At 41.4% G+C, this 27,929-nt stretch overlaps 1 protein-coding gene across 1 annotated transcript in view; it reads left to right on the forward strand.

Annotated features, from left to right (window-relative positions):
* The window catches only part of TMPRSS3 (transmembrane serine protease 3), a 269,277-nt gene that overhangs the window by 142,192 nt on the left and 99,156 nt on the right, over positions 1–27,929 (forward strand). Inside the window, exon 6 of the mRNA XM_053705154.1 lies at positions 18,393–18,518. Within this exon, the coding sequence (XP_053561129.1) occupies positions 18,393–18,518 (126 nt within the window). The remainder of the gene's footprint in view (positions 1–18,392; positions 18,519–27,929) is intronic.

Here is a 27,929-nt window from a genome sequence, read left to right on the forward strand (position 1 = left end):
TTACTTTGTTCTCCCGTAAAATCTCAGCAGTCCAGTCTGAAAGGCTCCACATCAAATAATATTAGTAGGTTCCAATCCAGCAGAGTTTGTTCTCTTTTATTTTAATAAATTCTGCGCTGGATGGCATCTCCAAAGTCAGATATCCTGGCGGAAAGCATATCTTTCAGTCAGAGCTCTCAGATTAGCAGCCATCTTCGGCCAGAGCCTGGACACGCCCCGGTTATAATTTTTAATTTTTTTCACAAAACACATTATAAAACACATTAAAATAATGTATTACACATATATAAATGTTTTAATAAAAATATATAATTCAACTATTACTAAAAAGTTTTTTAAAGGTTTAAAAGGGATATGGTATATGTCAAGGTGTTTGACTGGAAAGGTCTCCAATGTGTCTATGTGTATATATATATATAGTATATATGTGTGTGTGTTTGTGTATATATGTTTATACATGTTTATTTATGTGTTTAAATATATACAGTATGTGCCCACATGCATACATATATACACATATAAACACATATATTCACATATATACCTCAATTCAGAAAAAGTGAGTATGGAAAATGAAAAAAATGTAAATGAAAAAATAAAAGGAGTAATTTGAACATTGAATTCATCCTGTAATATATTGAAAACACACTATTAACACATTATTTGATGTTTTACTTTGTGAATTTAATGTATTTTTGAAAATATACACTCAAATCTGATGACTGCAACATGTTCCAAAAAAGTTGGGACAGGGGCAATTTAGGACTAATAGTAATGTGACAAGTTGAAATAAGAAAGTGATGTGAAACAGGTGAGGCAATCGTGTAATCATAATAGTATATAAGGAGCCTTCAAGAGCAAGGATGAGTCGAGGCTGCTAATAGTGATGTCTCGAATTGTTCGCCGGCGAATAGTTCCCGGCGAACATAGCTTGTTTGCGTTTGCAACGGCGGGCGAACATATGCGATGTTCGATCCGCCCCCTATCCGTCATCATTGAGTAAACTTTGACCCTGTATCTCACAGTCTGCAGACACATTCCAGCCGATCAGCAGCAGACCCTCCCTCCCAGATCCTCCCAGCTCCTGGACAGCAGCCATTTTAGATTCATTCGGAAGCTGCTTTCTTAGCGAGAGGAGGGACAGTGTAGCTGCTGCTGATTTAATAGGGAAATTGATAGCTAGGCTAGTGTATTCAGTGTCTACTACAGTCCTGAAGGACTCATCTGATCTCTGCTGTAAGGACAGCACCCCAAAAAGCCCTTTTTAGGGCTAGAACATCAGTCTGTTTTTTTTTCCCCTGTGTAATCTAATTGCAGTTGCCTGCCTGCCAGGCCCACTTGCCCAGTGCCACCACTCACATCTGTTGTAACAGTAGTGTGAATTTAAAAAAAAAAAAACTTTTTTGACTAAAACATCAGTCTGCTAGTGTAATCTAATTGCAGTTGCCTGCCTGCCAGTGTGTGTGCCAGGCTCACAGCGTATATTGTGCCCACTTGCCCAGTGCCACCACTCACATCTGGTGTAACAGTAGTGTAAATTTAAAAAAAACTTTTTTGACTGTGAAACATCAGTCTGCTTGTGTAATCTAATTGGAGTTGCCTGACTGCCAGGCCCACTTGCCCAGTGCCACCACTCACATCTGTTGTAACAGTAGTGTAAATTTAAAAAAACAAAACTTTTTTGACTGTGAAACATCAGTCTGCTAGTGTAATCTAATTGCAGTTGCTTGCCTGCCAGCGTGTGTGCCAGGCCCACTTGCCCAGTGCCACCACTCATATCAGGTGTAACAGTAGTGTAAATTTAAAAAAAAAAACTTTTTTGACTGTGAAACATCAGTCTGCTAGTGTAATCTAATTGCAGTTGCCTGCCTGCCAGCGTGTGTGCCAGACCCACTGCCCAGTGCCACCACTCATATCTGGTGTAACAGTAGTGTAAATTTAAAAAAAAAAAACTTTTGTGACTGTGAAACATCAGTCTGCTTGTGTAATCTAATTGCAGTTGCCTGCCTGCCAGCGTGTGTGCCAGACCCACTTGCCCAGTGCCACCACTCATATCTTTTGTAACAGTAGTGTAAATTTAAAAAAAAAACTTTTTTGACTGTGAAACATCAGTCTGCTTGTGTAATCTAATTGCAGTTGCCTGCCTGCCAGCGTGTGTGCCAGGCCCACTTGCCCAGTGCCACCACTCATATCTGGTGTAACAGTAGTGTAAATTTAAAAAAAACAAACTTTTTTGACTGTGAAACATCAGTCTGCTTGTGTAATCTAATTGCAGTTGCCTGCCTGCCAGCGTGTGTGCCAGGCTCCAGCGTATACTGTGCCCACTTGCCCAGTGCCACCACTCATATCTGGTGTAACAGTAGTGTAAATTTAAAAAAAAAAACTTTTTTGACTGTGAAACATCAGTCTGCTTGTGTAATCTAATTGCAGTTGCCTGCCTGCCAGCGTGTGTGCCAGGCCCACTTGCCCAGTGCCACCACTCATTTCTGGTGTAACAGTAGTGTAAATTTAAAAAAAACAACCTTTTTGACTGTGAAACATCAGTCTGCTTGTGTAATCTAATTGCAGTTGCCTGCCTGCCAGCGTGTGTGCCAGGCCCACTTGCCAAGTGCCACCACTCATATCTGGTGTAACAGTAGTGTAAATTTAAAAAAAAAAAACTTTTTTGACTGTGAAACATCAGTCTGCTTGTGTAATCGAATTGCAGTTGCCTGCCTGCCAACGTGTGTGCCAGGCTCCAGCGTATACTGTGCCCACTTGCCCAGTGCCACCACTCATATCTGGTGTAACAGTAGTGTAAATTTAAAAAAAAAACTTTTTTGACTGTGAAACATCAGTCTGCTTGTGTAATCTAATTGCAGTTGCCTGCCTGCCAGCGTGTGTGCCAGGCCCACTTGCCCAGTGCCACCACTCATATCTGGTGTAACAGTAGTGTAAATTTAAAAAAAAAAAACTTTTTTGACTGTGAAACATCAGTCTACTTGTGTAATCTAATTGCAGTTGCCTGCCTGCCAGTGTGTGTGCCAGGCTCCAGCGTATACTGTGCCCACTTGCCCAGTGCCACCACTCATATCTGGTGTAACAGTAGTGTAAATTTAAAAAAAAAAAACTTTTTTGACTGTGAAACATCAGTCTGCTTGTGTAATCTAATTGCAGTTGCCTGCCTGCCAGTGTGTGTGCCAGGCTCACAGCGTATACTGTGCCCACTTGCCCAGTGCCACCACTCACATCTGGTGTAACAGTAGTGTAAATTTAAAAAAAACTTTTTTGACTGTGAAACATCAGTCTGCTTGTGTAATCTAATTGGAGTTGCCTGACTGCCAGGCCCACTTGCCCAGTGCCACCACTCACATCTGTTGTAACAGTAGTGTAAATTTAAAAAAACAAAACTTTTTTGACTGTGAAACATCAGTCTGCTAGTGTAATCTAATTGCAGTTGCTTGCCTGCCAGCGTGTGTGCCAGGCCCACTTGCCCAGTGCCACCACTCATATCTGGTGTAACAGTAGTGTAAATTTAAAAAAAACAACTTTTGTGACTGTGAAACATCAGTCTGCTTGTGTAATCTAATTGCAGTTGCCTGCCTGCCAGCGTGTGTGCCAGGCCCACTTGCCCAGTGCCACCACTCATATCTTTTGTAACAGTAGTGTAAATTTTAAAAAAAACTTTTTTGACTGTGAAACATCAGTCTGCTTGTGTAATCTAATTGCAGTTGCCTGCCTGCCAGCGTGTGTGCCAGGCCCACTTGCCCAGTGCCACCACTCATATCTGGTGTAACAGTAGTGTAAATTTAAAAAAAAAAAACTTTTTTGACTGTGAAACATCAGTCTGCTTGTGTAATCTAATTGCAGTTGCCTGCCTGCCAGCGTGTGTGCCAGGCTCCAGCATATACTGTGCCCACTTGCCCAGTGCCACCACTCATATCTGGTGTAACAGTAGTGTAAATTTAAAAAAAAAAAACTTTTTTGACTGTGAAACATCAGTCTGCTTGTGTAATCTAATTGCAGTTGCCTGCCTGCCAGCGTGTGTGCCAGGCCCACTTGCCCAGTGCCACCACTCATATCTGGTGTAACAGTAGTGTAAATTTTAAAAAAAAACCTTTTTTGACTGTGAAACATCAGTCTGCTTGTGTAATCTAATTGCAGTTGCCTGCCTGCCAGCGTGTGTGCCAGGCCCACTTGCCCAGTGCCACCACTCATATCTGGTGTAACAGTAGTGTAAATTTAAAAAAAACAAAGTTTTTTGACTGTGAAACATCAGTCTGCTTGTGTAATCTAATTGCAGTTGCCTGCCTGCCAGCGTGTGTGCCAGGCTCCAGCGTATACTGTGCCCACTTGCCCAGTGCCACCACTCATATCTGGTGTAACAGTAGTGTAAATTTAAAAAAAAAACTTTTTTGACTGTGAAACATCAGTCTGCTTGTGTAATCTAATTGCAGTTGCCTGCCTGCCAGCGTGTGTGCCAGGCCCACTTGCCCAGTGCCAACACTCATATCTTTTGTAACAGTAGTGTAAATTTAAAAAAAAAAAACTTTTTTGACTGTGAAACATCAGTCTTCTTGTGTAATCTAATTGCAGTTGCCTGCCTGCCAGCGTGTGTGCCAGGCCCACTTGCCCAGTGCCACCACTCATATCTGGTGTAACAGTAGTGTAAATTTAAAAAAAAAAAACTTTTTTGACTGTGAAACATCAGTCTGCTTGTGTAATCTAATTGCAGTTGCCTGCCTGCCAGCGTGTGTGCCAGGCTCCAGCGTATACTGTGCCCACTTGCCCAGTGCCACCACTCATATCTGGTGTAACAGTAGTGTAAATTTAAAAAAAAAAACTTTTTTGACTGTGAAACATCAGTCTGCTTGTGTAATCTAATTGCAGTTGCCTGCCTGCCAGCGTGTGTGCCAGACCCACTGCCCAGTGCCACCACTCATATCTGGTGTAACAGTAGTGTAAATTTAAAAAAACAACTTTTGTGACTGTGAAACATCAGTCTGCTTGTGTAATCTAATTGCAGTTGCCTGCCTGCCAGCGTGTGTGCCAGGCCCACTTGCCCAGTGCCACCACTCATATCTTTTGTAACAGTAGTGTAAATTTAAAAAAAAAAAAACTTTTTTGACTGTGAAACATCAGTCTGCTTGTGTAATCTAATTGCAGTTGCCTGCCTGCCAGCGTGTGTGCCAGGCCCACTTGCCCAGTGCCACCACTCATATCTGGTGTAACAGTAGTGTAAATTTAAAAAAAAAAAACTTTTTTGACTGTGAAACATCAGTCTGCTTGTGTAATCTAATTGCAGTTGCCTGCCTGCCAGCGTGTGTGCCAGGCCCACTTGCCCAGTGCCACCACTCATTTCTGGTGTAACAGTAGTGTAAATTTAAAAAAAACAACCTTTTTGACTGTGAAACATCAGTCTGCTTGTGTAATCTAATTGCAGTTGCCTGCCTGCCAGCGTGTGTGCCAGGCCCACTTGCCCAGTGCCACCACTCATATCTGGTGTAACAGTAGTGTAAATTTAAAAAAAAAAAACTTTTTTGACTGTGAAACATCAGTCTGCTTGTGTAATCGAATTGCAGTTGCCTGCCTGCCAACGTGTGTGCCAGGCTCCAGCGTATACTGTGCCCACTTGCCCAGTGCCACCACTCATATCTGGTGTAACAGTAGTGTAAATTTAAAAAAAAAACTTTTTTGACTGTGAAACATCAGTCTGCTTGTGTAATCTAATTGCAGTTGCCTGCCTGCCAGCGTGTGGGCCAGGCCCACTTGCCCAGTGCCACCACTCATATCTGGTGTAACAGTAGTGTAAATTTAAAAAAAAAAAACTTTTTTGACTGTGAAACATCAGTCTACTTGTGTAATCTAATTGCAGTTGCCTGCCTGCCAGTGTGTGTGCCAGGCTCCAGCGTATACTGTGCCCACTTGCCCAGTGCCACCACTCATATCTGGTGTAACAGTAGTGTAAATTTAAAAAAAAAAAACTTTTTTGACTGTGAAACATCAGTCTGCTTGTGTAATCTAATTGCAGTTGCCTGCCTGCCAGTGTGTGTGCCAGGCTCACAGCGTATACTGTGCCCACTTGCCCAGTGCCACCACTCACATCTGGTGTAACAGTAGTGTAAATTTAAAAAAAACTTTTTTGACTGTGAAACATCAGTCTGCTTGTGTAATCTAATTGGAGTTGCCTGACTGCCAGGCCCACTTGCCCAGTGCCACCACTCACATCTGTTGTAACAGTAGTGTAAATTTAAAAAAACAAAACTTTTTTGACTGTGAAACATCAGTCTGCTAGTGTAATCTAATTGCAGTTGCTTGCCTGCCAGCGTGTGTGCCAGGCCCACTTGCCCAGTGCCACCACTCATATCTGGTGTAACAGTAGTGTAAATTTAAAAAAAACAACTTTTGTGACTGTGAAACATCAGTCTGCTTGTGTAATCTAATTGCAGTTGCCTGCCTGCCAGCGTGTGTGCCAGGCCCACTTGCCCAGTGCCACCACTCATATCTTTTGTAACAGTAGTGTAAATTTTAAAAAAAACTTTTTTGACTGTGAAACATCAGTCTGCTTGTGTAATCTAATTGCAGTTGCCTGCCTGCCAGCGTGTGTGCCAGGCCCACTTGCCCAGTGCCACCACTCATATCTGGTGTAACAGTAGTGTAAATTTAAAAAAAAAAAACTTTTTTGACTGTGAAACATCAGTCTGCTTGTGTAATCTAATTGCAGTTGCCTGCCTGCCAGCGTGTGTGCCAGGCTCCAGCGTATACTGTGCCCACTTGCCCAGTGCCACCACTCATATCTGGTGTAACAGTAGTGTAAATTTAAAAAAAAAAACTTTTTTGACTGTGAAACATCAGTCTGCTTGTGTAATCTAATTGCAGTTGCCTGCCTGCCAGCGTGTGTGCCAGGCCCACTTGCCCAGTGCCACCACTCATATCTGGTGTAACAGTAGTGTAAATTTAAAAAAAAAACCTTTTTTGACTGTGAAACATCAGTCTGCTTGTGTAATCTAATTGCAGTTGCCTGCCTGCCAGCGTGTGTGCCAGGCCCACTTGCCCAGTGCCACCACTCATATCTGGTGTAACAGTAGTGTAAATTTAAAAAAAACAAAGTTTTTTGACTGTGAAACATCAGTCTGCTTGTGTAATCTAATTGCAGTTGCCTGCCTGCCAGCGTGTGTGCCAGGCTCCAGCGTATACTGTGCCCACTTGCCCAGTGCCACCACTCATATCTGGTGTAACAGTAGTGTAAATTTAAAAAGAAAACTTTTTTGACTGTGAAACATCAGTCTGCTTGTGTAATCTAATTGCAGTTGCCTGCCTGCCAGCGTGTGTGCCAGGCCCACTTGCCCAGTGCCAACACTCATATCTTTTGTAACAGTAGTGTAAATTTAAAAAAAAAAAACTTTTTTGACTGTGAAACATCAGTCTTCTTGTGTAATCTAATTGCAGTTGCCTGCCTGCCAGCGTGTGTGCCAGGCCCACTTGCCCAGTGCCACCACTCATATCTGGTGTAACAGTAGTGTAAATTTAAAAAAAAAAAACTTTTTTGACTGTGAAACATCAGTCTGCTTGTGTAATCTAATTGCAGTTGCCTGCCTGCCAGCGTGTGTGCCAGGCTCCAGCGTATACTGTGCCCACTTGCCCAGTGCCACCACTCATATCTGGTGTAACAGTAGTGTAAATTTAAAAAAAAAAACTTTTTTGACTGTGAAACATCAGTCTGCTTGTGTAATCTAATTGCAGTTGCCTGCCTGCCAGCGTGTGTGCCAGACCCACTGCCCAGTGCCACCACTCATATCTGGTGTAACAGTAGTGTAAATTTAAAAAAACAACTTTTGTGACTGTGAAACATCAGTCTGCTTGTGTAATCTAATTGCAGTTGCCTGCCTGCCAGCGTGTGTGCCAGGCCCACTTGCCCAGTGCCACCACTCATATCTTTTGTAACAGTAGTGTAAATTTAAAAAAAAAAAAAACTTTTTTGACTGTGAAACATCAGTCTGCTTGTGTAATCTAATTGCAGTTGCCTGCCTGCCAGCGTGTGTGCCAGGCCCACTTGCCCAGTGCCACCACTCATATCTGGTGTAACAGTAGTGTAAATTTAAAAAAAAAAAACTTTTTTGACTGTGAAACATCAGTCTGCTTGTGTAATCTAATTGCAGTTGCCTGCCTGCCAGCGTGTGTGCCAGGCTCCAGCGTATACTGTGCCCACTTGCCCAGTGCCACCACTCATATCTGGTGTAACAGTAGTGTAAATTAAAAAAAAACCTTTTTTGACTGTGAAATATCAGTCTGCTTGTGTAATCTAATTGCAGTTGCCTGCCTGCCAGCGTGTGTGCCAGGCCCACTTGCCCAGTGCCACCACTCATATCTGGTGTAACAGTAGTGTAAATTTAAAAAAAAAAACTTTTTTGACTGTGAAACGTCAGTCTGCTTGTGTAATCTAATTGCAGTTGCCTGCCTGCCAGCGTGTGTGCCAGGCCCACTTGCCCAGTGCCACCACTCATATCTGGTGTAACAGTAGTGTAAATTTAAAAAAAAAAACTTTTTTGACTGTGAAACATCAGTCTGCTTGTGTAATCTAATTGCAGTTGCCTGCCTGCCAGCGTGTGTGCCAGGCTCCAGCGTATACTGTGCCCACTTGCCCAGTGCCACCACTCATATCTGGTGTAACAGTAGTGTAAATTTAAAAAAAAAAACTTTTTTGACTGTGAAACATCTGTCTGCTTGTGTAATCTAATTGCAGTTTCCTGCCTGCCAGCGTGTGTGCCAGGCCCACTTGCCCAGTGCCACCACTGATATCTGGTGTAACAGTAGTGTAAATTAAAAAAAAAAACTTTTTTGACTGTGAAACATCAGTCTGCTTGTGTAATCTAATTGCAGTTACCTGCCTGCCAGCGTGTGTGCCAGGCCCACTTGCCCAGTGCCACCACTCATATCTTTTGTAACAGTAGTGTAAATTTAAAAAAAAAAAACTTTTTTGACCGTGAAACATCAGTCTGCTTGTGTAATCTAATTGCAGTTGACTGCCTGCCAGCGTGTGTGCCAGGCTCCAGCGTATACTGTGCCCACTTGCCCAGTGCCACCACTCATATCTTGTTTAATAGTAGTGTAAGTGTACATTTAAAAAAAAAAAACTTTTTGGACTGTGAGACATCAGTCTGCTTTTTTGTGTCAGGCTCACAGCGTATACTGTGCCCACTTGCCCAGTGCCACCACTCATATCTTGTTTAATAGTAGTGTAAGTGTACATTTAAAACAAAATACAATTTTTGGATTGTGAAACATCAATCTGCTTTTTTGTGTCAGGCTCACAGCGTATACTGTGCCCACTTGCCCAGTGCCACCACTCATATCTTGTTTAATAGTAGTGTAAGTGTACATTTAAAACATAAAAAACTTTTTGGACTGTGAAACATCAGTCTGCTTTTTTGTGTCAGTCATACAGTGTATACTGTGCCCTCTTGCCCAGTGCCACCACTCATATCTTGTTTAATAGTAGTGTAAGTGTACATTTAAAAAAAAAAATGACAGGCAGAGGCAGGCCACCCCGCAGGTGCCATCGTGGTCATGGTGCTGTGATTCCCTTTGGCCCTAGAATAATGGCCAGTGTTCAGAGGCCACGTACCATGAACTCGAAAAGTTCTGAGGACATAGTTGACTTTTTAACACAGGACACCCAATCTTCTATAGCTTCCGCTCCGAACCTTGATGCACCATCCTCCTCCAGCTTAGCTTCGGGCACCTCTCAAGTTACCACTTGCCCGACTGCCGCCACCACCAACACTAGCACCACAGACGCTTCACTTGATCTGTCAGAGGAGTTATTTACACATCAGTTGGAAGAAATGAGTGATGCGCAAGCATCATTGACAGAGGATGTAGATAACAGTGATATGTCTCAGTCAGGCAGCATTACAGACATGGACGTACGGTGTGATGATGATGATGTTGTACCCGCTGCTGCTTCTTTTGTTGATTTGTCAGATACAAGTGAAGCGGTTGATGATGACAATGCGTCCATGGATGTTACGTGGGTGTCTGCTAGAAGAGAAGAAGAACATGGGGAAAGTTAAGATGGGGAGACAGAGAGGAGGAGGAGACGAGTTGGAAGCAGGGGGAGGTGGTCGCAGGGAGCTAGTGGCACAGTCAGACAGCATGCATCGGCACCCAGGGTCAGCCAGACAGCACACCAATCAACGCATGCTGTTGCCACCACCAGAATGCCGTCATCGCAGAGCTCAGCAGTGTGGCATTTTTGTGTGTGTCTGCCTCTGACAACAGCGATGCCATTTGCAACCTGTGCCAAAAGAAACTGAGTCGTAGGAAGTACAACACCCACCTAGGTACAACTGCTTTGTGAAGGCACATAATCACACATCACAAATGCCTATGGGATCAACCCAAGCTTAGAAGCAGCACACAAACTCAAAGCCGCCATCCTCCTCCGGGTCCAGCATCTTCAGCCACGTCAACCACTGCTGTCCTCCTTGCCCCCTCTCAACCATCCGCCACTCCATCTCTCTTCCGGAGCATTTCCTGCTTATCTGCCCACAGTCAGGTGTCTGTCAAGGACATGTTTGAGCGTAAGAAGCCAATGTCACAAAGTCACCCCCTTGCCCAGCATCTGACAGCTGGCTTGTCTGAACTCTTAGCCTACCAGCTTTTACCATACAAGCTGGTGGAGTCTGAGGCGTTCCAAAAATTTGTAGCTATTGGGACACCGCAGTGGAAGGTACCCGGCCGAAATTTCTTTTCGCAAAAGGCAATCCCCAACCTGTACTCAATTGTGCGAAAGGAAGTAATGGCATGTCTGGCACACAGTGTTGGGGCAAGGGTCCATTTGACCACTGATAGCTGGTCTGCAAAGCATGGTCAGGGCAGGTATATCACCTACACTGCGCATTGGGTAAACCTGCTGACGGCTGACAAGCATGGAATGCGTGGCTCTGCAGAGGAGTTGGTGACACCGCCACGACTTGCAGGCAGGCCTGCTGCTACCTCCTCTACTCCTCCTACTCCATCCTCTTCCATAACCTCCTCAGCTGAGTCCTCTTCTGCTGCTGCATCTTGCTCCACATTAACGACACCCCCCCAGCTCCCCAGGTACTATTCCACATCCCGGATACGGCAGTGTCACGCCATCTTGGGGTTGACTTGCCTGAAAGCAGAGAGTCACACCGGACCAGCCTCCTGTCCGCCCTGAACGCACAGGTGGATCAGTGGCTGACTCTGCACCAACTGGAGATCGGCAAAGTGCTTTCTGACAACGGAAGTAATTTGGTGGCGGCATTGAAATTGGGCAAGTTGACCCATGTGCCGTGCATGGCACATGTGTGTAATCTGATCATACAACGCTTTGTGCATAAGTACCCAGGCTTACAGGACATCCTGAAGCAGGCCAGGAAGGTGTGTGGCCATTTCAGGCATTCCTACACGGCCATGGCACACTTTTCCGATATCCAGCAGCGAAACAACATGCCAGTGTGGCGCTTGATTTGCGACAGCCCGACACGTTGGAATTCAACACTCCTAATGTTCGACCGTCTGCTCCAACAAGAAAAAGCCGTTAACAAGTATTTGTATGACCGGGGTGCTAGGACAGCCTCTGCGGAGCTGGGAATTTTTTTGCCACGTTACTGGACGCTCATGCGCAATGCCTGTAGGCTCATGAGTCCTTTTGAGGAGGTGACAAACCTAGTCAGTCGCACCGAAGGCACCATCAGTGACATTATACCATTTGTTTTCTTCCTGGAGCGTGCCCTGAGAAGAGTGCTGGATCAGGCCGTAGATGAGCGTGAAGAGGAAGAGGAAGAGTTGTGGTCACCATCACCACCAGAAACAGCCTTATCAGCATCGCTTGCTGGACCAGCGGCAACGCTGGAAGAGGATTGTGAGGAACAGGAGTCAGAGGAGGAATGTGGCTTTGAGGAGGAGGAGGAAGACCAACCACAACAGGCATCCCAGGGTGCTCGTTGTCACCTATCTGGTACCCGTGGTGTTGTACGTGGCTGGGGGGAAGAAGATACTTTCAGTGAGATCACTGAGGACGAGGAATGGGACATGAGTAGCTCGGCATCCAACCTTGTGCAAATGGGGTCTTTCATGCTGTCGTGCCTGTTGAGGGACCCTCGTATAAAAAGCTGAAGGAGAACGACCTGTACTGGGTGTCCACGCTACTAGACCCCCGGTATAAGCATAAACTGCTTGAAATGTTACCGAATTACCGCAAGTCGGAAAGGATGCAGCAGTTCCAAAATAAATTAAAAAGTATGCTTTACACAGCGTATAAGGGTGATGTCACAGCACAACAGGAATCTAACAGGGGAAGAGGTGAAAGTAATCCTCCGACTCCCACGACCACGCCGGCAAGGAGAGGACGCTTTACAGACGTGTTGTTGATGGAGGACATGCAGAGCTTTTTAAGTCCTATGCATCGCCACAACCCTTCGGGGTCCACCCTCAGAGAACGACTCGACTGACAGGTAGCAGACTACCTCGCCTTAACTGCAGGTCTCGACACTCTGAGGAGCGATGAACCCCTTGACTACTGGGTGTGCAGGCTTGACCTGTGGCCTGAGCTATCCCAATTTGCGATAGAACTTCTGGCCTGCCCCGCTTCAAGTGTCCTGTCAGAAAGGACCTTCAGTGCAGCAGGAGGTATTGTCACTGAGAAGAGAAGTCGCCTAGGTCAAAAAAGTCTAGATTACCTCACCTTATTAAGATGAATGAGGGATGGATCCCGAAGGGACTGACATTGGGTGATACATTCGAGTAAAAAAGGCCTGATGACATGAGCTGCCTTGGGCTAAAAATGGTCCACATGCTGCTGTATTTTATCTTCGAATGCCGGATGACTTGCGTGACTTATCCTCCACCAACTAGGGTTCAAGCCGCAATGTTTTAGGGCACTTTCTGCCTGGGAAATAAACATCAATTTTTCTGGCCGCTGCTACAGCAGCGGCTGCAACAATACCTAATTTTTCATGCATGTGTACATGCCAAATTTTTCTGGCCTCTGGTGCTGCACTGTGGCTTCAAAAACCACACCACTCATATCTGGTGGCACAGTAGATTGCACGCGCAGTGCCCCAAATTTGAAGTAGGAGGACCGACCAAGCATCTTTTTCTATCTCCCGGTTCCTAAAATCCATGCCATATACACGTCCACTGGCGCCGCAACAGCCTCTGGGAACCTTACCATGGGTCACAGACCACATGTCTTGTAATTCTCTGTCTGGGAAATTATCTATCTATCAAATCTATTTATCTATCAAATCTATCTATCTATCTATCTATCTATCGTATCTATCAAATGTATCTATTGCATCTATTGATCTATCTATCTAATCTATGTATCTATCTATCTATCAAATCTATCTATCTCGTGGCCGGATGTTATCTGACAGCCACTTGTGTTTCGGCCATGCCATATACATATCCATGCCATATACACGTCCCCTGATAGGGGACATAACAGGGATTAAACTGATCAGAATAGTACTACTTAACACACCACTCATATCTGGTGGCACAATAGATTGCACGCGCAGTGCCCCAAATTTGAAGCAGGAGGACCGACCAAGCATCTTTTTCCATCTCCCGGTTCCTAAAATCCATGCCATATACACGTCCCCTGATAGGGGACGTAACAGGGATTAAACTGATCAGAATAGTACTACTTAACACACCACTCATATCTGGTGGCACAATAGATTGCATGCACGGTGCCCCAAATTTGAAGCAGGAGGACCGACCAAGCATCTTTTTCCATCTCCCGGGTTCCTAAAATCCATGCCATATACACGTCCCCTGGCGCCGCAACTGCCTCTAGGAACCTTACCATGGGTCACAGACCGCACGTCTTGTAATTCTCTGTCTGGGAAATTTTCTATCTATCAAATCTATTTATCTATCAAATCTATCTATCTATCATCTATCTATCTATCTATCTATCTATCTATCTATCTATCGTATCTATCAAATGTATCTATTGCATCTATTGATCTATCTATCTAATCTATGTATCTATCTATCTATCTATCTATCTATCTATCTATCTATCTATCTATCTATCTATCAAATCTATCTATCTTGTGGCCTGACTGTTATCTGACAGCCACTTGTATTTCGGCCATGCCATATACATATCCATGCCATATACATGTCCCCTGATAGGGGACGTAACAGGGATTAAACTGATCAGAATAGTACTACTTAACACACCACTCATATCTGGTGGCACTGTAGATTGCACGCGCAGTGCCCCAAATTTGAAGCAGGAGGACCGACCAAGCATCTTTTTCCATCTCCCGGTTCCTAAAATCCATGCCATATACACGTCCCCTGGCGCCGCAACTGCCTCTGGGAACCTTACCATGGGTCCCAGACCGCACGTCTTGTAATTCTCTGTCTGGGAAATTATCTATCTATCAAATCTATTTATCTATCAAATCTTTCTATCTATCTATCTATCTATCGTATCTATCAAATGTATCTATTGCAACTATTGATCTTTCTATCTAATCTATGTATCTATCTATCAAATCTATCTATCTCGTGGCCGGACTGTTATCTGACAGCCACTTGTGTTTCGGCCATGCCATATACATATCCATGCCATATACACGTCCCCTGATAGGGGACGTAACAGGGATTAAACTGATCAGAATAGTACTACTTAACACACCACTCATATCTGGTGGCACAGTAGACTGCACGCGCAGTGCCCCAAATTTGAAGTAGGAGGACCGACCAAGCATCTTTTTCCATCTCCCGGTTCCTAAAATCCATGCCATATACACGTCCCCTGATAGGGGACGTAACAGGGATTACACTGATAGGAATAGTACTACTTTACACACCTTATAATAACGCAGAGAGAGGCAACGCAGAGAGAGGAGTCTGAAGAAGAGGAGTCAGAGGAGGAAGGTGGCTTTGAGGAGGTGGAAGACCAAACACAGCAGGCGTCCCAGGGGGCTTGTTGTCACCTTTCGGGGACCCTTGGTGTTGTACGTGGCTTTGTGGAGGAAGAGACCTTTAATGACATCAGTGAGGACAAGGAACGGGACATGGCTAGCTTGGTATCCAACCTTGTGCAAATGGGGAGTTTGCTGTTGTGCAAATGGACTGTTTGCGGTGCATTAAAGGGACAGTCTAGGCCAAAATAAACTTTCATGATTCAGATAGAGCATGTAATTTTAAACAATTTTCCAATTTACTTTTATCACCAATTTTGCTTTGTTCTCTTGGTATTCTTAGTTGAAAGCTTAAGCTAGGAGGTTCATATGCTAATTTCTTAGACCTTGAAGCCCACCTCTTTCAGATTGCATTTTAACAGTTTTTCACCACTAGAGGGTGTTAGTTCACGTATTTCATATAGATAACATTGTGCTCGTGCACGAGAAGTTATCTGGGATCAGGCACTGATTGGCTAGACTGCAAGTCAAAAGAACTGAAAAAAGGGGCAGTTTGCAGAGGCTTAGATACAAGATAATCACAGAGGTTAAAAGTATATTATTATAAATGTGTTAGTTATGCAAAACTGGGAAATAAATAATAAAGGGATTATCTATCTTTTAAAACAATAAAAATTCTGGTGTAGACTGTCCCTTTAAACGGGGAGTTTGGTCTGTCACTGTGAAGCGGGCGTAACCCTTACACTACCTGATCGATACAACATCATACCTGATGTTTTAAAGCACATTATTCCAAACAATTTAGCAATGTTAGGTGATTTATGCCCTTTATGGCTTAAAACCAGACTCTGCATCAACTATGTAATTTTCCATGGGAGTTTTGCCATGGATCCCCCTCCGGCATGCCACAGTCCAGGTGTTAGTCCCCTTGAAACAACTTTTCCATCACTATTGTGGCCAGAAAGAGTCTCTGTAGGTTTTAAAATTCGCCTGCCTATTGAAGTCTATGGCGGTTCGCCCGGTTCGCGAACAGTTGCGGAGGTTTGTGTCCGCCGTTCGCGAACGCAAATTTTTAGGTTCGCAACATCACTAGCTGCCATTAGATGTGCCAGTGAATAATCCAACACTTTGAGAACAACATTCCCCAAAGAAAAAACTGTATGATTTTGGGCATTTCAGCTTCTACAGTGCACAATATAATTAAAAGACTCAAGGAATCCGGTCAAATCTCGGTGTGTAAAGGGCAGGGCTGAAAACCACTTCTGAACGTGTGTGATCTCCGATCTATCAGACGTCACTGTCTCAAAAAAACGTCATGAGTCTGTAATGGATATACTGACATAGGCTTGGGAATACTTTAGTAAACTTTTTCATCAGTCAGCACCATTCACCGCTGTATCTACAAATGCAAGTTAAGTCTTTACTATGCAAAGCAGAAGCCATACATCAACACTGTTTAGAAGCACCGCCGACATCTCTGGGCTCGGTCTCATCTGAGATGTACAGTAGCACATTGGAATAGTGTTTTGTGGTCCGACGAGTCAACATTTGAAATAGTTTTTGGAAAAAACAGCCGTCGTGTTCTCCGGGCCAAAGAGGAAAAGGTCCATCCAAGCTGTTATCAGCATCAGGTCCAAAAGCCAGCATCTGTCATGGTATGGGGGGTTGTCAGTGCCCATGGCATGGGTAACTTGCAGATCTGTGAGGGCACCATTAATGCAGAAAGATATACATACATTTTGTAGCAACATCTGCTGCCATTCAGACGTTGTCTTTTCCAGGGATGTCCCTGCATTTTCCAGCAGGACAACGCTAAACCACATTCTGCCCGGATTACAAGTGAGTGTACGTGCTCTACGTTAAAACATAACTTTTATTAAATCAAAAATAATATATAAAATGCTGGAAAATTACTTTTAAAAGTTTTTAAAGTAATTTTCCAGCATTTTATATATTATTTTTGATTTAATAAAAGTTATGTTTTAACGTAGAGCACGTACACTCACTCAATCATCAGCAACTCTGAGTTGCCTCATGTAATAGAGTCTTTTTATTACTTATTGATGCACCCTATATTAACCCTTTGAGTGCTAAATATGTAGTCTGTTTAGTTAGAGCCTCTCTCTACTATAAGTTTCATATGTTGAATACTACATAGCACCTAGTCTAGCCAATTAAATTTGATAGGGACCAGTTCCCATACTTCACTAATAGCGATACAGGGTTAATAAAGAAAATATAGAGTATCAAAGAAATACTTGTATAGCAGTGCCGTTGATACCCCCCTCTCTCTAGAAATCATTATGTCTTTGAGCTTTCGTCATATTCACATTTATTTTTGATGTAGTACTTTCTAATTCTAGCAGGTCTCTCTTTGACTAGATACATATGCCAAATATAGAATGCAAAATTGTCCCCCAAAGAAAGAACATTATACTAACAATTTGAATATATTACAGTTATATAGGATTATTATTATTACAAAGTTAAAGTAGAAATGTATTATGGTAACAACAAAATTAATGTGCAAATTTGCCCCATCTAAAACGCAAATTTAATAGATTTCTTGAAGAGGGCAAAAAATACTGCCTAAATAAACTCCACAGGCTTGAAATGATAAATCAAGAGAACTTCATTTTTTTCGCGTGGAGAAATTCATCATAATCCACCCCAGGTTGCATTCCAAACAGCGAAAAATAATACGTGCAGTTTTTTGATAAATTTGTGCGCACCAGTGTACTTCTCCAAAGGTGAGCTGCAGAAAACTCAGAGGAGAATACAAAGGAGAATTCTCCTAGCCCTTGACAAATCTAGCACTTTGTACCTCTAAGGGCTAGATTTATCAACGCTGAGACGTACAGGGGCACGTATACGCGCCCATGTACGCCTTAGCACGCCTGTGGCGGGGCAAAATTACCTGCAGGTAATTAACATTGCACACAAGCAAAGTTTTGCGCTCGCTTGCAATCCCACCCCCTGCCCGCGCACAGCCAATCACGCGCGGGCAGGAGCTGTCAATCTCCTCGGTCGGACTCGACCGAGGAGATTGAATTTCACCATTTCACCAGGTGGCGAAGATGTTAGGGAAGCAGCGGTCTGGTGACCGCTGCTTGATAAATCGCGGCGAGCAAGTTCTTGAGAGAACTTGCAGCCGTAGAGGCTTGATAAATCGAGCCCTAAATGTAGTACATAAATGCTTCTGATCAGATCATAAGATAAAAGCCCATGCAAGCCAGTCTGAATCTTCATACACAAGATATTTTATAACTGATAATACTCAGGTACCTAATTTTAAAATATTTCAAAGCATATAAAATATATTCATATCGTATCAGTCATTTGCATGGGTGTTGTAAATCTTTGGAGGGTCAAAAATGATTGTTTTGGAGATTAAATTTACTCTGATAAAGTAAATTATTTATCTTGAATGGTTATTTACCATTAACAGTAGTTCAGTTTAACCACAAATTAGATTTCTCTGTCTAATTTTCACTACAGTTATGTGAGTTCCAGTGATTTATCCATGGATGAAGTTGAAGAAAAATTTAGAAGATATTTTGTCTCAGTCACAAAATCTCCAATCTCTGGGGACATGGTATTGCTGCAGAATGCAATAAATCCAAGGTAACATTTTGAAGGGAAAAGTGTGGTAACACAATTATGTAAAGGGGTTACCTATGTGGTCTGAAATATTCTTATTGTTAGCCATTTTGCTGCTATAGATGTCAGTATCTAATTACAGTGTGAGTCATCCCACTCTGGGCAAGATCATGAGTGGAGCGCTATTTATCGCTCTCACTCACGCACTAACTGCGAATGTCAGACACTGCACATATTATAAGTTTAAATTAAAAAGTTTTTGTTTGCGCAAAAAGCTGAAGTTATATTATCACAACTGTGTTAACGTATTCTCCCGTAGATTTCAACAAGTCGCGCAAAACAAATTGCATTTCCTCAAGTGTGCTGACCCGTCATGAAATATGAATATTTCACATTACAATGTTCTTCACAAAGCAGAATATCTTCTATTTATTGATAAATACATATTTCGATATATATCTAATATATATATATATATGTATATGTGTATATGTATATATATATATATATATATATATATGTATATATAGGGAGTAGAATAAGTGCACTCCAACAAACATATATTCAAATGCCAGGGTGCTAAGAGAATGTAGATAATAAAAGTAGAACAAAGAACTCACTGGTCTTTTCAAGTGTCCAAAATTAATGATTTATTCCATAGTGACACAGAAGCCTATATTTAACAAAGTCTGGCAGACCTGATCCGCCAGTTCAGGTCCGCCAGACCTCGCTGAATACGGAGAGCAATATGCTCTCTGTATTCAGCATTGCACCAGCAGCTCACAAGAGCTGCTGGTGCAACGCCGCCCCATGCAGAATCGCGGCCAATCGGCCGCCAGCAGGGGGGTGTCACTCAACCCGATCGTACTCGATCGGGTTGAATTCCGGCGATGTCTGTCCGCCTGCTCAGAGCAGGCGGACAGGATATGGAGCAGCAGTCTTTGTGACCGCTGCTTCATAACTGCTGTTTCTGGCGAGCCTGCAGGCTCGCCAGAAACACGGGGCATCAAGCTCCATTCGGAGCTTGATAGATAGGCCCCAGAGAGAGAGAGAGAGAGAGAGAGAGAGAGAGAGAGATTTAAAAATACTTAGAATATATACCCAAATACACATATAAATACATAAGTAGATATGTATACACATCTAAACATACACATAATTCATTTGCAGCCTTTGAGACCTCATAACTTTTTTTTGCAATGTTTTTTAAAAATATTTTTTATTAGATAGTGATATTATGAGTGTAGCTGTACTTTTTAATGTATATTTAATGCTTTTGTGCAACTTTTTATATGAGCGTAACAGTTAATCAGAGCTCTGAGGTTGCTCTAACCAGACGCGCGTTAAATTCAATTACGCTCAAGCGAATGCATTTAATTTCAACTTGTAATACACACGCTACTTCCGATACGTGCAACCAGCCATGATAAACCTGATATTACTCACGCGCAACTATTAGCGTGCCACTCGTAATCTGGCCCTCTGTCAGTCAATTGGTTAAAGTTATAACATTTACTTTACATGTTTCATGTTACTTTTACCAATAAGACCTAAAGAACAGAGAACATCTACAAACAAGGGTGCAGGCACAAAATATATGCCAACAGTATTGACCACACAGGGACCATCTATGCCAAATTTGGAGCAGGTTTTTCCATTAGATCTAGCCCTATTCTCAGCCCCCACAGAACCACACAAAACCCAGAAGAGGTACCCATTACGGGGACCACGAACACAAAGCAAATACAAATAGGAAATGTGGTAAATTTATCTCAAAGGAAATTGACTAAAGACCAACTAAAAGTACTGGGATATGGCCTCACATTTGCCCCTACAGATGATTTCGATGTCTTTCAGACTATGATAGATGTAAATCGTTTAATCAGGAACATTACACTGAAGAAGCACTTCTTGGGTAAGGAAGACACAGACTTTACATCTGTAAGCAAAAACCAGTTTAGCTCAAATAGAGAGTTAGATCAGCTAACATTTCAGGACAAATGTGATGCCATCACACTCCAAGAATTAAAGTATGAGAATATTACTGATGAAGGTAGAATCACCAAAGGTACCAGCATGAAACCCAAATCAAAATTTTATCCCATTCATTCTAGAGGAGATATTATAGAAACTTTTCACAATAGGATTGAGAAAGATCTCATAAACTTAAAAACATCAGGGACCCCTACAAAACATAATATAACTAGTAGGGTGAGGACAGCCAAAAAACAATTACAAGATGACACTAACATTGTAATTAAGGATGCAGACAAGGGGGGCACCATTGTCATAATGGACACAAAGACATACATTGAAGAGGCCCTCAGACAGCTAGGTAACACCAACAACTACAGTGTATTACCAGGTGATCCCACACCTAAAATAAAAAATGAATTATGTCACCTTATTGATGATGGGATGGAACAGGTGTTTCTAGATGACAAAACAGCAGTATATTTACTGGTGGAGAACCCAAGGATACCCCTGTTCCATCATCTCCCGAAGGTCCATAAGTCTTTAACCAACATACAGGGCCGCCCAATAGTCAGTGGGACTGGGTCATTGTTCGAGCATCTATCCCAGTGGCTCAACTCCATATTACAACCTTTTGTAATTACTATGCCCTCATATATCAAGGATACGAAACATGTTCTGAACTTGATGGAACAGGTTAAATGGGAAAACACCTTTGGTTGGGTCACTGTCGATGCTATATCCTTATACTCATCTATATCACACTAGGAGGGTATTAAAGCAATACAGTTTTACTTGAAAAAATATTCTTACTATACATCCGAGTTTCAGGCCTATATTGTAACTGTCACTAAATTTCTTCTGAGACATACGTTTTTTCAGTTTCAGGATGTTTTCTATCTCCATAGGTGTGGGACAGCGATGGGGGCTAAATTAGCCCCATCATATGCCAACCTATTTTTAGGTTGGTGGGAATTGTCCCACATCTTTGGAGATAGAAACATATACAAGGACAACATTTTTTGAATTTAATCGAGAAAAAATTAATTACCTTGATGTTACTCTAATAGGGTCACAAGAAAATATCCTATAATACAGTCCTATAATACAATCCTAGAAAACAGTCATGGTTGCAATCCCAGACTACCCATAACCACTTCTCTTCACAAACCCCCTTAAGCATTTTTTCCATTTTGATAGATACAACTGTTCAATGTTAACCTACTACGTAACTAGAATTTTCCATAACAATGCCAATATATAAAGAAAGATTATTATGTTTCCATAAAATACCCAGTGCAAACAGCGCTTTAGTAAAGGTTTGAAATTAATATCTCAGCAGGCAGGCAGGCAGGCAGGCAGGCAGGCAGGCAAGAGTTTAAAATAGCAGATAATATAGTGTATACAATACTGTGTGTTATGTTCCAATCAGTATTTTATTACACATTAAAAAAATAAAATAAACTTTGAATTTTAAGTTTATTTTATTTAAAAAACAAATTAATCTGCAATAGGAAAAAATAATCTCTTACTTAAAGTGATTGTTAATTTAAGCATAGTCGCTCAAGTCATAGGAAATAATTTACAAAATGAATGAGACTCTCATTTATCAAATGAGTAGGATATATTTAACTTCTGATATTTTCATCTTGTAATGATAGAATGGTAAGCGCCGTTCCTCCGCCCGCCATATTCGTTAATTGATTGACAGATGACTTATCTGCAATCCACTAATCATTGTTTCCCTAACACCCTACTCGCAAAAACGACCTAATATAAGCCCCTAGCCTAGTAACCCCTAATTCACCATCCCCCCACATCACAAACACTAAATAAAACTATTAACCCCTGAACCGCCATCCCCCACATCGCAAACTAACTGAATAACAGATTAACCCCTAAACTGCCACCTCCACATTGCAAACTAACTAAATAAACTATTAACCCCTAATCCACAACCCACCCACATCGCAAACACTAAATAAACTATTAACCCCTAAACCGTCATCCCCCACATCGCAAACACTAAATAAAATTATTATCCCCTAAACTGCCATCCCCCCACATAGCAACCTAAATTCCCTTGAATTCCGATTGGCTGATAGGATTCTATCAGCCAATCGGAATTAAGGTAGGAAAAATCCTATTGGCTGATGCAATCAGCGAATAGGATTGAGGTCGCATTCTATTGGCTGTTGCAATCAGCCAATAGAATGCAAGCTCAATCCTATTGGCTGATTGGATCAGCCAATAGGATTGAACTTCAATCCTATTGGCTGATTGGAGCAGCCAATAGGATTTTTCCTACCTTAATTCCGATTGGCTGATAGAATCCTATCAGCCAATCGGAATTCAAGGGACGCCATCTTGGATGACGTCATTTAAAGGAACCTTCATTCTTCGTTAGGACGTCGATGGAAGAGGATGCTTAGCGTTGGATGGATTGAAGATGGACCCGCTCCACTCCGGATGGATGAAGATAGAAGATTTCGCCTGGATGAAGCCTTCTGCCCGTCTGGAGGTCCTCTTCTGCCCAGATCGGATGAAGTCTGCCCCTCTGGAGGTCCACTTGTGCCCGGCTGGGTGAAGACGGCTCAAGGTAGGGTGATCTTCAAGGGGGTAGTGTTAGGTTTTATTAAGGGGGGTTTGGGTGGGTTTTAGAGTAGGGTTGGGTGTGTGGGTGGTGGGTTTTAATGTTGGGGGGGTTGTATTTTTTTTTACAGGTAAAAGAGCTGATTACTTTGGGGCAATGCCCAGCAAAAGCCCTTTTAAGGGCTATTTGTAATTTAGTGTAGGGTAGTGAATTTTATTATTTTGGGGGGCTTTTTTATTTTATTAGGGGGATTAGAGTAGGTGTAATTAGTTTAAAATTCTTGTAATTTTTTTTATTTTCTGTAATTTAGTGGTTGTTTTTGTTGAATTTAGTTTATTTATTATTTATTTAATTGTATTTAATTGTAGGTAATTGTAGTTAATTAATTTAATATATTTAATTATAGTGTAGTGTTAGGTGTAATTGTAACTTATGTTAGGATTTATTTTACAGGTACTTTTGTCTTTATTTTAGCTAGGTAGTTATTAAATAGTTTAATAACTATTTAATAACTATTGTACCTAGTTAAAATAAATACAAACTTGCCTGTAAAATAAAAATAAACCCTAAGCTAGATACAATGTAACTATTAGTTATATTGTAGCTATCTTAGGGTTTATTTAATAGGTAAGTATTTAGTTTTAAATAGGAATTATTTATTTAATTATAGTTATTTTATTTAGATGTATTTAAATTATATTTAAGTTAGTGGGTGTTAGGGTTAGACAGGTTTAGGGGTTAATAACTTTATTATAGTGACGGCGGTGTAGGGGGGGGCAGATTAGGTGTTAATAAATATAATGTAGGTGGCGGTGGGCTCCGGGAACGGCGGTTTAGGAGTTAAACAATTTATTTAGTTGCGGCGCGGTCCGGGATCAGCAGGATAGAGGTTAATAACTTTATCTAGGTGGCGGCGGTATAGGGGGCGGCAGATTATGGGTTAATAGGTATAATGTAGGTGGTGGCGGGGTCCGGGAGTGGCGGTTTAGGTTTAATATATTTATTAGAGTTGCGGCGGGGTCCGGGAGCGGCGGTTTAGAGGTTGATAACTTTATTTTGTTGCTGGGGCTCCGGGAGCGGTGGGAGGGGGTAAAACAGTATAGTATAGTATGGGTGCTTAGTGACAGTATAGCAAGAAAGCTGTGAATAAGCCGAAGAGCAGCAAGATCGATGACTGTTAGTTAACAACAGTCCGCTGCTCATCGCACCGTACTCGGTGCGCGGCTTTTTGACAGCTTTCTTGATAAATTTGGCGAAAGTATTCAGGTCCGCGGCGGCGATGTTAGGCGAGCGTATTGGGGCCGTCGAATGCAGGTAAGTAGACAGCTTGATAACTAGAGGCCAAGGTAACCACAGAGGTAAAAAGTGTATTAGTGTAACCATGTTTTCTGTGCAAAACTGGAGAATGGGTAATAAAGGGATTATCTATATTTTTAAACAATACATTTTTTTAAGTTGACTATCCCTTTAAATTAAAACATAAGCTTACCCTAAAAAAAATACCATGACTTTAAAAAACCTACATTACAAAAATTAAAAATCCTACATTACAAAAAATAAAAAAACCTACATTACAAAAAAATAAAAAAAACCTACATTACAAAAAAATTAAAAACCTACATTACAAAAAATAAAAAACCTACATTACAAAAAAATTAAAAACCTACATTACAAAAAATAAAAAACTCTATCATTACAAAAAATTTAAAAGTCTACCCTTACAAAAAATAACAAACGAAATGACCAAAAATAAAAAAAATATTCGTATTCTAATACCCCAAAATAAAAATACCTATTCTAAAAATTAACTACCAATAGCCCTTAAAAGGGCCTTTTGTAGGGCATTGCCCTAAAGCAAACAGCTCTTTTTGCATAAAAAATACAATAACCCCCTAATATTAACCAACCAAAAACCTAACTAAAAATAAAATAAACTACCCATTGCCTCGAAAAGGGCATTTAGATAGTTGCCTTTAAAATGGCATTCAGCTCTTTTTCTGCCCAAAAAAAAAAAAAACTAATCTAAAAAAAAAAATCCCACCCCAAAAAACTAAAAAAAACCCTAAGCCTTACCCTCAAATTAGTACTCACCAATGATGATGGGCGGCACTTACCAATGATGATGGGCGGCGCTTCATCTTCATCCCAGCTGCGGTCCATCTTCATCCCAGCCGCGGTCCATCTTCATCCCAGCCGCGGTCCATCTTCTATCATAATCCTGGTGGCGGCGGCAAGGTCAACAATGCTGGCAATGTCAGTCGTCCTCTTCAGACTATTAACACAGAGGTCCTCTTTATATGGTCTACAGCCGCACCCTGAAGATTAAATGCAAGGTACCCCTTTTATAGGGGTACCCTTGCATTCCAATTGGCTGATTTGAATCTTCAAATTCAAATCAGCCAATAGGATGAAAGCACAATCATGATTTCTCCCGACTTGTAATGTCAGCGGGAGACAAATAGATTGCAAAATCGCAATTGCACTAGCGCAAAATCCACTGGGCCTGACTTGTAATCTAGGCTAGCCCTAACTTGGGTACTAAAGACAGCCCTGCTTGGCATATAAGTTGTAATGCAATGAATATTCAAAGTGAAATTGGTAAGCAATCATATAACCGCAGACAATGCATAATCATTCATTCTTGTCCTGGTGTTTGTGTATCTGTTCACACACTAGCACAGCTAATATTGTAGCTAAAAAAAACATTCCTTCACTACATAGCAATCTCATACCTCTGTGCTGTAGACTTTTTTACACCAAAAACTAATTCCATATGCTGAGTATATGGCAAGCAGTTTATTATCAATTGATAACTGTTCTCTGTCTGGTTACTGGTCTGTCTGTCGATCTGTCTGACTATCTGCATTTATCTATCTATCTATCTATCTATCTATCTATCTATCTATCTATTTGCCCATCCAGTATAATACATAGATTTAAATTTGTACTGTATTGTAAATTATTGCAGCTAGTTTCAACTAGGTATATTCTTGCCACTTTATTAATCATACCATAGTATTTTTCACTGGTGAGCTGTATTGCTAAGAGTTTTTTACATTTTAGAATTTATTAATTATTTGTAAGCACTTAAGCTTTAATTTAAAAATGTATTCATTCCCAATAGTATATTATAAATTAGAGTGATATAAAACATTTCAAGTAAAATATTATATTTTTATTTCTATTTGCTGTATTTCAAAGAGGCATGTTATATCAATAATATTAGTGCATTTAACTTATAAATTATACATCAACATATTTTGGTGAATTTTAGAAAAAAATAATCTTTTCTGAGCACATGCCTAGCATATACCAGCTTAGAATTTTCATATGCTACTGTACAAATCTAATTTCACCTCCGTCTGTGAAATGCACCAATGAAATTATATTTCTTTCTGTTCTGCATTTGTGGGTTTGCTTTAGAAAATGTATAATCCTGTCTTGCAATTTCCATTATGCCAAAATGCAACACTCTAACAATGATGTAAAGAAATGTAAACCACATTATTTACATGATAAACTAACAGATTTTCAATGTATAAATATATAATTTATAAAGGAAAAACAACTATGATCTAGAAAAGTCTTTAATAATTTTATACAAATTCTGTTATCTACAGGGAGTTTGAAACTAACTACAGGCTCACATCTGTGCATTGTGAGACCAATTAAGCTCCTAAATTAAATATAATACAAAAGCTGTTGGGTGCAGTTGATGTAAAATGCATTAACTTTTGACTATATGTATCAAATAATAACTTACCAAAATGTGGCCTAGATTTAGAGTTTGGCGGTAGCCGTGAAAACCAGCGTTAGAGGCTCCTAACGCTGGTTTTAGGCTACCGCCGGTATTTAGAGTCACTCAAAATAGGGTCTAACGCTCACTTTTCAGCCGCGACTTTTCCATACCGCAGATCCCCTTACGTCAATTGCGTATCCTATCTTTTCAATGGGATCTTCCTAACTCCGGTATTTAGAGTCGTTTCTGAAGTGAGCGTTAGACATCTAACGACAAAACTCCAGCCGCAGGAAAAAAGTCAGTAGTTAAGAGCTTTCTGGGCTAACGCCGGTTTCTAAAGCTCTAAACTACTGTACTCTAAAGTACACTAACACCCATAAACTACCTATGTACCCCTAAACCGAGGTCCCCCCACATCGCCGCCACTCGATTAATTTTTTTTAACCCCTAATCTGCCGACCGCCACCTACGTTATCCTTATGTACCCCTAATCTGCTGCCCCTAACACCGCCGACCCCTGTATTATATTTATTAACCCCTAATCTGCCCCCCACAACGTCGCCGCCAGCTACCTACACTTATTAACCCCTAATCTGCTGTCCGCACGCCGCCGCCAGCTACATTATCCCTATGTACCCCTAATCTGCTGCCCCTAACACCGCCGACCCCTATATTATATTTATTAACCCCTAATCTGACCCCCACAACGTCGCCTCCCTCTGCCTACACTTATTAACCCCTAATCTGCCGAGCGGACCTGAGCGCTACTATAATAAAGTTATTAACCCCTAATCCGCCTCACTAACCCTATAATAAATAGTATTAACCCCTAATCTGCCCTCCCTAACATCGCCGACACCTAACTTCAATTATTAACCCCTAATCTGCCGACCGGACCTCACCGCTATTCTAATAAATGTATTAACCCCTAAAGCTAAGTCTAACCCTAATACTAACACCCCCCTAAATTAAATATAATTTAAATCTAACGAAATTAATTAACTCTTATTAAATAAATTATTCCTATTTAAAGATAAATACTTACCTGTAAAATAAATCCTAATATAGCTACAATATAAATTATATTTATATTATAGCTATTTTAGGATTTATATTTATTTTACAGGTA

The sequence above is a fragment of the Bombina bombina genome, chromosome 3 (assembly GCF_027579735.1).
Source record: "Bombina bombina isolate aBomBom1 chromosome 3, aBomBom1.pri, whole genome shotgun sequence".
Lineage (NCBI taxonomy): Eukaryota > Metazoa > Chordata > Amphibia > Anura > Bombinatoridae > Bombina > Bombina bombina.